Raw genomic sequence first — 10,711 nt, forward strand, 5'->3', positions numbered from 1 at the left:
TCGATTTGACAAAAGAAAAGAAATTGATTTGAATTTCACCATCATTTAAAGTCTATACATTTGGATAATGAGATAACTACAGTGTGACTGTGCTCATAGTGGTGTAATCATTTGAAAAGATTGGCCAATGTCATTTGTCAGCAGAATGTCTATTAAAGCACTGCACATGTCAAACCAACCTTTAAAGTGAACTTTTTATGCTATCATAAACATAATTGAAATCAAATTAGCTGTGCATTATTTTCTGAACTAAGAACATTTCTCGAAAACAGTTGACAGAGCCGAAATGTGTTTTCAGTAATTTCACACTGATTTTGGGTCAGTCTTTTGTAAATAGTTAACTTTAGGACAGAATAAGAATTTGCCTAGGTCATACAGAGTTAATTCTCCCGGAGTGTGTATAAGGGATCGAACAGTGGCCACTCATACCTCTGTCTCACTTTCCATACTGTATTGAGTATTGTATTATGTTTTGCTTTTTAAGTATGCGAACCTACTCTTTACCACAAATCTAATTATTCAAACATTTTCTGTTACATAACTCCCATTCTGTGATGTCAAGGCACAAGTGTGTTTCAATTGATCTCCCTGAAGGTTTATGGTTGAATTAAAGTAGTTTAGGAAACATTTTCATACTTATCATCACAGTATCTTGCACTGCAGAGTAGCTTTCCTGTGCCAGTTTACTTAGTGCATGTGCAATCAGAAGAATTTAGCAGTTTGCCTGGATCAAAATAATAAGGTGACTAACAGTCATCATACAGTGAGTTCCTTGTGCAAGATCATAAAACACCTTCTCATTCTTCAGAAAATGACAGCACATTTAGAAACATTGTTGCATAAATTAAATGACCCAGAAAAACCCAATAAATAGATCACAGTAATTATGTTACTGGTCACAAATGCCCATCCTTCGCAACTTCTCCATGGTAACTGGCACCAAAATAAGCAGAACTATATGCCAACAGTGAAGAGACGACAGTGTGACAGCAATCCTAGCCACTATCACTTTGTTATTTGCTAATTGTTATGGAATTCTTGAAGTGTAGTAATCTGAAATGAAACTGAATGAAATATGTAGACCAATATTTTAAGAAATTTTATTATGTAGGTATCAATACATTAACTCAGTCAAAACAGTTATTTTGCCTGTGCCTGGGCTTTCCTCATCTGTGTAAGGATGTTGCTCAACTCTTCTCGCTTCCTTTTTGCACGAATGTGTGTGCCAAGCTGAAAAGTTTCAAACAGATTTATCAACTACTGAATCTTTTGCTAATTACCATTAAATCAATTTAGGAAAGTAGAATTACTTCAAATACACATTCAAATCAAATATTTCAAGTGCACTACTAATATATGCATTGTTTAAATGTCACAAGTGATTTGTTCATCACAGCATTTTTAAATGCCGCACAAACTTACCCTTCTCTTAAGGTATTTCAAGGCCCGCTTATCCTTTGATACCTTCAGCAATTCCATCGCTCTCTTTTCATATGGGGCATGCCCGCACACTTCTCTAATTAAATCTCTAACAAATTTTGTGTGTTTTGTCTGAATCTGCAACATACAAGAGAAAATCACATGTACATGCGAATGTGACTTGTTCATAACAGAACAATGCCATGATACTGACATTACAGGAAAGCTTTTCAACTGGAAGTAAATCACAAAACACATTGAGGCCAGAACACTAAACAGTTGTTTATGGAAAAGGTTAGAATAGATCCTGATAACCACTAACTGTATTTCAGCAGACTGACAATGATGTAGAATGGGTACTGTATTTCTGCAGATTAACATGATTGATGTAGGGTGGGTTCATGGCATTCTTTAACACTTGCAAAACATTCTTAAAAATTTGCTTTGCTTCTAAGCCTTTGATTCTTTACATGTTTCAGTTCTTGCAAGTCAGATATTATGAAACTTGTTTCAGAAGGCTTTCCACTATAATAATAATTTACAAAATGAATGTTGACTTATCATACTTCAGTACTATGAGACAGGGAACAACTATACAGTAAGTCTCTACGCTTCTATCTTTTCAGAGATGGTTGCAGGACTGCTGTTCATTCAGTACAGAATGTCAAATCAAACACCCTTCAGCCATCTAATTTCCGAACACTAATTTTATTGGGCTACTGGTTTTAGTGATTTAGTACACCATCTTCAGGCCCCCTAACGGACATGTAGGAATATTCCAACATTCAAAGACTGGTATCTGCAGATTTCTGTTGATGTTTCAAGTGATAACTGCACCAAGCAGAAATCTACAGGTATCAGTCCTTGAATGCTGGCCCCTATTTTGACCAGAACCAAGATTGGACTCTTCCTGCATATTGGTCACAGGGCCTGAAGATGACTTAATAAATTGCCTAAATTGGTAGTCCAATAAAATAACAGTTCCAAAATTAAATGGGTGAAGCGTTTGATTTGACATTCTCAACACTATGCAATAAAGTTACATGTGTGCAACAATGTTGGTCACATTTGGATTCAATGTTGTATATTCACCACTTTAAGCCTAGTTTACATGACATTAGGTTGCGCCACTCGTTGAGCGGAATGATTTGCATGCAAGTAGTTTCATATATGACTGAAGACACAGCGAAACTAGTACACACTTCAGTTTCGTCCTTTTGTGGGTCCCTGAGTCGGGTCTGAAATGAAAGTTTTGGCAGCTGCTTGTCGCACAAGTTGTGATAAGAGTTAAAAGCTTGTTGCGTGGATTCGCTGCATAAGAAAAAATAAGAAACTTGTTTCGATTCGTGACCGGATGAAGAAAAGACGTCAGCTGGATTGCTCAGCATCCTTGCTGAAATAATTTACAACGGAAGATTCAAGAAGTTCTTTTAATTATCTTAGAATGTCACCAGAACTGTTCACGTTTCTTCCAAAAAAGAGTTAATTATGCGATAAGCAATGAAGGTACTGTAATGCATGAAGCATTGTAGTGTAACTTATCACTGTGATGAAGTTGTGTTTTGCACAAGCATCTGCAAACTGACAAATGATGATTGTCACCATAAATAGTTTATTTAACACTTCCAGAAACCAGTACAAGCATAGCTGGACCCCAACTTAAAAAGACCACTCCAAATGTAGGTAGAGCCACAACTGGCTCAATATGTAAGCCACCTATAGCTCGAAAACTGGACTCATTTTGTACGAGACAAAAGTACAGAATTCTCGCGACCGACTCCTTGACTAGTGCTGTCTTCTATTATAAATGTTTGGAATTATTTTGAATGAAACATGAGCCATGTAATTTCATATGTGTACTCTGGGTTTCACTGTTCGCTGTAATTCTGCCAACAAAAACATCACATTTGATGAGTGAGCAAGAAATTTTGGAAACTCTAGAGGGCAAAATTGCTAAATAACTCAATCCACACTTTCTTAGGATGATTATATTTTATGTCTATTTCAAAATTTGAAACTATCAAAGAACAAAAGTAAATGCAAAAAATAAATCTTTAAGCCTGGTCTTTCTTAATACGTATTAGCCTACTCTAGAAGATACATTAATTATGTATGTGCCAGTAACGCTTTAAATACCGGCATAAATGGCCTGTTTCCTAGGACCAATAGTCTCCCAAGTGGCAAGTCCCCAAAGTGTTAAGCAATGAACTGGTATAACCTCTCATTCAGATGAACATTTTATTCATGTGCACATATTCTGGAGTGGATGGACACAGTGCACCTGCAAGCTAGAACGATGATAGCTATTTTACAATGTTTGCAGTACCCGCTGGCTGGGCTGTTTATTTTGTGTCATTGGGTCCCACCATGGAGATATTATTTGAACCTTGGAAAAATGGTCGTGACAATCCCAATGACTGTGGCAATCTCAATGCCACAGGACAAGAGAAAAACATGTAAAACTGGAATCTGTTGACCTCATATTTCTGATGTTCCGAGTAACAAGCAAAGTGTTATGCACAATCACACTAAATGGGAGTACAATATATTACACGTTTCAGAGAAGCATCATATTTATTTCCAGATATTGGAATCTGCTCTCAACAGCAATAACTGCAACACCTCAAGAAACAAGTATAACTGGCAGAATTTGGCAAGTGTGAAGAATTAAGGCGAGCAAATGAACAGCAAATCTTAGCTCCTGGGCAAACTTCACGTTTGGTTATACAGATAAAATGAAGAATGTACTTTATACTCAAAATTCCAGAGAGCATTCTCAGAGTCATATGAATCAAACAAGTTGGAGAATATACTTCAACTAAGAATGTTCTCAGCACGAGTAAAAGGGCAGGGGAAGTTGCTCATAACAGAACATAGTCCAATTTTGTATGAATAAAACTAGAGGAGCTTCTCACAAGCAGAGAACATTCTCCGTTTTCTGAAGTGAGCTCTATGACACACTCCAAGCTGAGCAAGTTCTGTTGAGGTTAAGTTTTGCCGACATTTTGGTGATAATGGCAGAATTCATGTAATCTGAAATATACGTAGCACAAAGAAATACTGAAGAGAGAGACTGTAGATCGTAAGATAGTTCCAACAAAATCTTGAAAAGGGAATGGGCAACCTATCACATTAAGTGAAAATTAAAACATTTTTATTGCTATTTAGCAGACCCAAATTTTCAGACTTAAATACAAGAAGACTTGGGTATACACTTAAAAACTTTGTCACTGACATTTCCAGATGTTCATCATCACAACTTCAGATTATAAATCTTATGTTATGTTAGAAATAAGTAGGTGGATCATAGGATTACTAACTGGCTTATTACAAACCTAGCCACCTGTTTCTCTTAATGAACTGCACACGCAGCTGCTTGCATACTTTGCATGCAAGCAGACCATTATCCATCATATTGAAGCAAACTTATCTCACATTAGAAAGCTAACAGTTCCAGCTTCGAGTAGATGAAAAGTCATCTAATCTTTTAAGGTTTCGCTCACACAAAATGTTCACCTTACTTCAATAACAAAGTCTCCCTCACATCAAAAACTCAGTAACATTGCAAGAAAATGCATTTGCCAACTGTCCATAATAGTCTTAATTTGTTGCCACAAATAAAAGTAAAAGTGAAACATAGTGCAACTCTTCTAGTTCCATATGTGTACACTGAATAGTTCGCCTATTTGAGTGCATTAAATGAAATTTAACAATATGAGTGCATTCTGTGACGAACAGGGCAGACAACACACACAGCACCTTCCCAAGGTGGAGAGGAGGTAGTGAAAAGGAACTTCAGAGAATACAATTCAAATTTTTTTGTTAATACAAAACTGAGGGGAAAGTTCTTTTGCTCTAAGATTCCTCTCCAGAGAATGTTCTTTCTTATTGATACGGCCCATTGCCACCCATTATCACACCAGAACATTGCAAGACAGTGAACATTATATTAGCTAACTTGAAAGTTACAACAAAAGAACAGGGAAGCTGATAAACGTATTGACAATTGGGAATGGAGGAAAATAAATATGCTTTTGATCAGGAGAAACAGAAACAGGACGAAGTAACATGCACAAACGAACTCAGAAAAGCCTCCTTGATCAGTTAACTACAGTGGGTGTAACGTATAGGACGGAAAGGCGCAGAAACATTGGCGGTGTGATTACTGCAATGGCACACAAAATAAATCAAGGTGAAGATAGAAATGATATGAGCAGAAGAGAATAATAATTCTTGAGTTTAAGCAATAAAATGAATAAACATAAGATCAAATTTTTTTACTCAATTTATGTCTCAGTTTTTCCCTCAGAATGTACCTGTGCTATGAGAATTCTCAAAGTTACCACGTAAACCAAAGGAATTTTCAAGCCTGAGACCATATACAGCTCAAGAAGGTAATTAATATTGAAATGCAAATCTTACAACCACATCTATTTATGACATGCTGTAAATTTGACATGTTCATATTATACACTTTACATAGCTTTTGACTAAAAATCATAACTCATTTTCATGACAATTTCAAATGATAGCAAGGATGGATAAACTGCACATTGCACTGTATAAAGGCTTAACAGACAAGATCAGTAAAAAAGGTGTTACAGTAACATAAATGTGCAAGAAATTCCACTGCATGGAAATCACTGCATAAATAAGCATAGGCCACTATAACTTTCACCACAATCAGTTACAAACTGTTTAATTCCACTGCCCACAAAACTGTAAGACTTCATGTTACAAAGACAAATTTGATTTCATCTCTATAAACATATACTGCAGCTCAACTGAGTTCGAATGTCATTACTCAGATAAAAAGGAATATCAAACACTAGTCATCAACTCTGACCTGTGATATGGGAAATTTATACAAATGTAAACAATGTGGTGACTATACACCGTCTTTGTTTTCAGGCATCTTTCTTCCGCAGTTGAACATAAATTGTATAAGTTAACTGCCGTCTTTAGCTAAAGAAAGAAACTAACCTGAACTAATTTCATACAGAGACTAATGGGATATCAGTGCGGATTTTTTGAATGAGCCATGCTACAGATCAATGTCACCAATACCGGCTTTTTTCTTTGCTTTAAAATCCGTTAGATTCACAGACTAACAATCAAACTGAAGACACACCAACAGATATCAAAGCAGCAATTAATATCAAAGCCAATAAATATTAAAAATTCTTCTTCGCCCAATTAATATAGTCCAAAAGTTATTCACCTTCATGCATAAGATTAAACTCGGTGACATTCCTTAGTACAATGAAGACCTGCAAGCTTCATTCTGCCTACACTGAATATTGTCAAACCCATAATCACAAGCACACAAAACGAAACGTGATTGGTTAACCACTACAATACGAGAGTTCTAACAAATTCTATAAATGTAGGTTAAAAAAATCGTGAAATCAGTCAAAACCCATAAAAATTCTCACTGAGAAGTAAGTGTAATGATTTAACTATCTTTTGAAGCAGCAGAATAAATAAATTTCCTTCAGACTTATAATTGAACGCAACCTACAACCCCACTTACAAGAATATTTACAAAAGCAAGTATTTATTGACAGTAACGCTTTTCAACATATTAAAACGAGTTCACAGGAAAAGCAATACAAATGGTCTACCATCACAACATAAACACACTATATAACCATTTGTGGTTACTCCTGAAAATAAACACGGCAGACCAAGAGAGCTTTAAAGGACATTGTCTGTAACGTTAAGTAGTTTGAAGAGAGAGTTTCCAGCAAAAATGCGACATATAAAACACCTGAGAACCCACTCCAAAGAATTGTGGGCAATTCTGACAATATGGATCGCACCGAGCGGAAAAACTAAAGCATCTGCAAGGTAACGGGCGTAGTCTTTCTGAAGCTTTTGGTCACAATTTGGGTGTTGGCAGAATAATAATCTAATCGACTGATTAATGCAGAAACATGGAGATCAAGTACCACATAAGTTTGCACTTACACCTTTCAGCCTTGAAGGTCGTATTGGTCTCTTATCTTGTTTAGTTTTTCCCATGCGTATTCTTGTCGTCCGGTGTCCCTTGCGTAGTCCGACACATAGCTCGTACCTTCTCGCCATCTGCAACATCAGGCTACTTAAGCAGAGTACACAACTATACATTTCAATGTCTTTCCATCATTATTAGTAACAATCGTTTGCACTATTAAAGAAATCGCTTAACAAAATTAAACACATAATATCTTGATTTAAAACGATACCTTCTCTATAACCTCGTGTACCTAACACAATCTATATCCAACACTTTTCACAGCGGAAGCAAAGAGCTTATTCCCGCCGCAGATAGCAAATAATTCAGTTGTTGCCAACTTCTCGACGGCAAAAAGCTGATAGACACAAGGGATCGATAGGTAAACTCTTGCGGTATTCTTATGCTCGGTTTACACTAGCAAGTTAGTGCAGCAATTTACTTGCGCGGAGGAACTCGCCGCGCGATTTGCGAGTGTAAACATATCGCCAAGTCGACTTGCGACCGTAGCAATTTATTGCAGAAGTACTTGCTGTACGTTTTCCACTTCCAGTGTGAACGCCACGCAAGAAGTATCTGCAAGTAACTTGCAGCTTTTAGGATTTATTTCTATTTCCTGCAAGTAGGAAGCGCAAGTTAGAGTATGTATGTCGTCTGCATAACACTCATATTTAACATTTTACTTACTGTGGTGACTTAATTTTATGCAACCATCTTACGTATTATATGCAAACAAATTTCAGAAATGGAGGAGAAACGGGAATGGATGAAGCAGGATGCAGAACATTTTACTGACGCCGTGGAGAGCTACCCCGAAATACAAAACGTGCATAACCGAGACTTTAAGGATAGAGTGAAGAAGATGAGCGCATTAAATGAAATCTCGTCGATATTCGACACATCTATAAAAGAAGTACTTAGAAAGTAGCATAACTTGAAGACACAACCCCTTTGCCACCTGCATCCACTCGCTTGTTGTTTTAGGAGTCTAGAAAAAGATGATGTGTAATCATTATATGTTCTATTTACTTAGCTTGTCACTTTCCATTTTATGAGCATTAGGAAAAAAAACAATTTTATAAGCATATCATTCTGTAAAATTCAGTTTATTTCAATAAAAATTTAATTTCATTGTTGTGTTTTCACATACCTTCAAATAATTTTCCCTTTTCAAAACGTTAAAAATGGCTCTACATACATCGGGTACGATCAGAAAAATCGTGCTGACGGGAGTATGAAACAAGTACATTAGGGACTTGTATGAGTCTCCTACAAAGAAAAGATTTCAAAATTCAAACTTTTTTTGGTTGTGTGTTTCACATAAATAAATGAAATGCCTATTTTATTCGTAGGTCACCGGTGGCTATAAATCATAGAGTGAGTAGCAAACGTTCCTTTGCTGAAATAGCATTACCGAAGTTTGATATGACGGGCACTATTAACACCAACAAATACTCCAGATCATTTGAGGACATTCTGCAAAAGTTTTCAAAAGTATCCATGTTCTCGATACTCAGTTCTTGCAAAAGGTTATTACAGGCACCATTTTGCGATCTTCTCATTATCTACTCTCTAACCCAAATACTTCTCTTTTTCTTTTTCACGTTTTGCATTACAGTTACAAGAGCTGCAGCATATCTCACCTGCCTACTTGTCATTTTACACTTTGGCTGACACTCGTAGTGGTACTGAAAGCATATGTAAACAGTATCAGCAAGTTATTGACGCAAGTTTCTTGCCAAAGAACTTGCGGAAGAATCTTGCTTAATTCTTGAGCTGCTGTGTAAACACAGCTGCAAGCGGCTAGCAATAACTTGCAGCAATAACTTCTGCAAGCGACTTGCTAGTCTAAACCCACCTTTAGCCAACCTCAAGCTTGGCGTGAGGACCCTTAGATTTGCTTATTGCGAGTTTTTATCATGATATTTAACGATGGCGTGCTGAAACACTTTATAGAATATGCACAACTGTCTTGATAACAGTGTCTTGAGTTTTCCTTAGTCACCACTGCATTTGTTTCCCGTAGAGGCACAGCGTGCTTGCGATACCGGCAACGGGAGGTTAAGTGCAATAATATCGTGGTAGAATAGTCCCTTCATAATAATTTGATGCGGCAGTGTGCTCTGTTCGTTTCTTAATTCACTTAAAATTCTGTTCGTTTCTTAATTCACTTAAATAGCTAGTTTACATCGTGAACATGGCCTTCTTCTACAGCTGTATGCTTCCTGTAAATACTTGAATGTGCACAGGTGTTTGGCAGGCAAAAACTTACCTCACCAGCAAAGTACGTCTCTGGCCAATTATTCATTGTTCTGCTCTGACAAGTGAGAGGTGTGGCTCATGTTTAAAATTCGTTCAGAAAAACACACAGTGCTGACAAGACATGGCACACGTTAGACTTGATCAAATCAGAAAGCCTAAGAACACAGTATGAAAAGCACATTTAAAGTAGTTTAAGAAAATACTTTAGCCCCAATCTAACTAAGGCCAATTCACACTGGTCGTCACGCCATGTCACGGTACAGTCCAACAAAACATGCTGAAATTCATTTCAAATAGCGGCTTCCGCACTGGCTGTCCCATCTGTCACGTGACGTCACAGCAACGTTAAGATTTTTCAGGGAAAAAAGTTTGGACAGTTGAAGTCATCCGTCCATTACTAATCATGTGGCCCTCAAGCTCGTTTCCTCATGGTATACGGCCATGCGCAGCACTCCGTATTTCGTTTCGTCGTAGGTTTCGTGGTTGATGTCAGTTGTCTGCTGTCTGTTCCTCATTATAAAATGTTCCGTTTCACCATTTCTTTTGTTAAAATTTATAGGAAATTATGGAGGCTTAAATGAATTAATCCTGGTCCTCCAGGTTGGGGGTTGGGCATGGGGCTAATAACCCCACACAGTTAAAAAAAAAAAAAAAAAAAAAGACCTATATATATTAAGGAAATTCAACAAAAGCCTCGAAAACTGGATGGAAAACATGTGTCATGACCCTGGAAAAGGCAACGCATAAAGGATCTGACAGTAGTATCATGGAATGTGAGGACAATGTTTCAGCTTGGAAAAATGAAAGAAACAGCCCATGAAATTTTAAAATTTAAATATGATGTCGTAGAGCTACAGGAAATAAGAAGGCAAGGAAATGGGCAGATAGAGTAATCATTGATATATAGTGGGCCAGAAAAAAGAACAGGCCAACTTGGAACGGGGTTTATAATAACTAGGGAAGTTAGGAAAAGCCTTCTAGAATTTGAACCCATAAATGAAAGGATGTGCAGACTCAGACTAAGTGGGAAATATA

At 37.0% G+C, this 10,711-nt stretch overlaps 1 protein-coding gene across 1 annotated transcript; it reads right to left on the bottom strand.

The window, feature by feature from the left end:
* Nucleotides 1-1,074: 1,074 nt before the first annotated feature.
* Nucleotides 1,075-7,773, bottom strand: LOC126412705 (60S ribosomal protein L36). The gene is made up of 4 exons (XM_050082422.1): nt 7,647-7,773; nt 7,390-7,506; nt 1,423-1,557; nt 1,075-1,230 (listed from the first exon to the last, which is right to left on the bottom strand). Exons 2-4 carry the CDS (start codon nt 7,504-7,506, stop codon nt 1,141-1,143), a joined length of 342 nt encoding a protein of 113 aa, XP_049938379.1. The 5' UTR covers nt 7,647-7,773; the 3' UTR covers nt 1,075-1,140.
* Nucleotides 7,774-10,711: the final 2,938 nt, after the last annotated feature.

This window comes from Schistocerca serialis, chromosome 7, assembly GCF_023864345.2.
Source record: "Schistocerca serialis cubense isolate TAMUIC-IGC-003099 chromosome 7, iqSchSeri2.2, whole genome shotgun sequence".
NCBI lineage: Eukaryota > Metazoa > Arthropoda > Insecta > Orthoptera > Acrididae > Schistocerca > Schistocerca serialis.

Excerpts from the sequence above, each read along its gene's own strand:
- LOC126412705 (XM_050082422.1), bottom strand. The coding sequence starts at position 7,506 with ATGGCGAGAAGGTACGAGCTATGTGTCGGACTACGCAAGGGACACCGG. Across the intron at positions 1,558-7,389 it reads GACCTTCAAGGCTGAAAGGT|ATTCAGACAAAACACACAAA; the intron begins GTAAGTGCAAAC and ends TGTATGTTGCAG. Across the intron at positions 1,231-1,422 it reads TGAAATACCTTAAGAGAAGG|CTTGGCACACACATTCGTGC; the intron begins GTAAGTTTGTGC and ends GAAACTTTTCAG.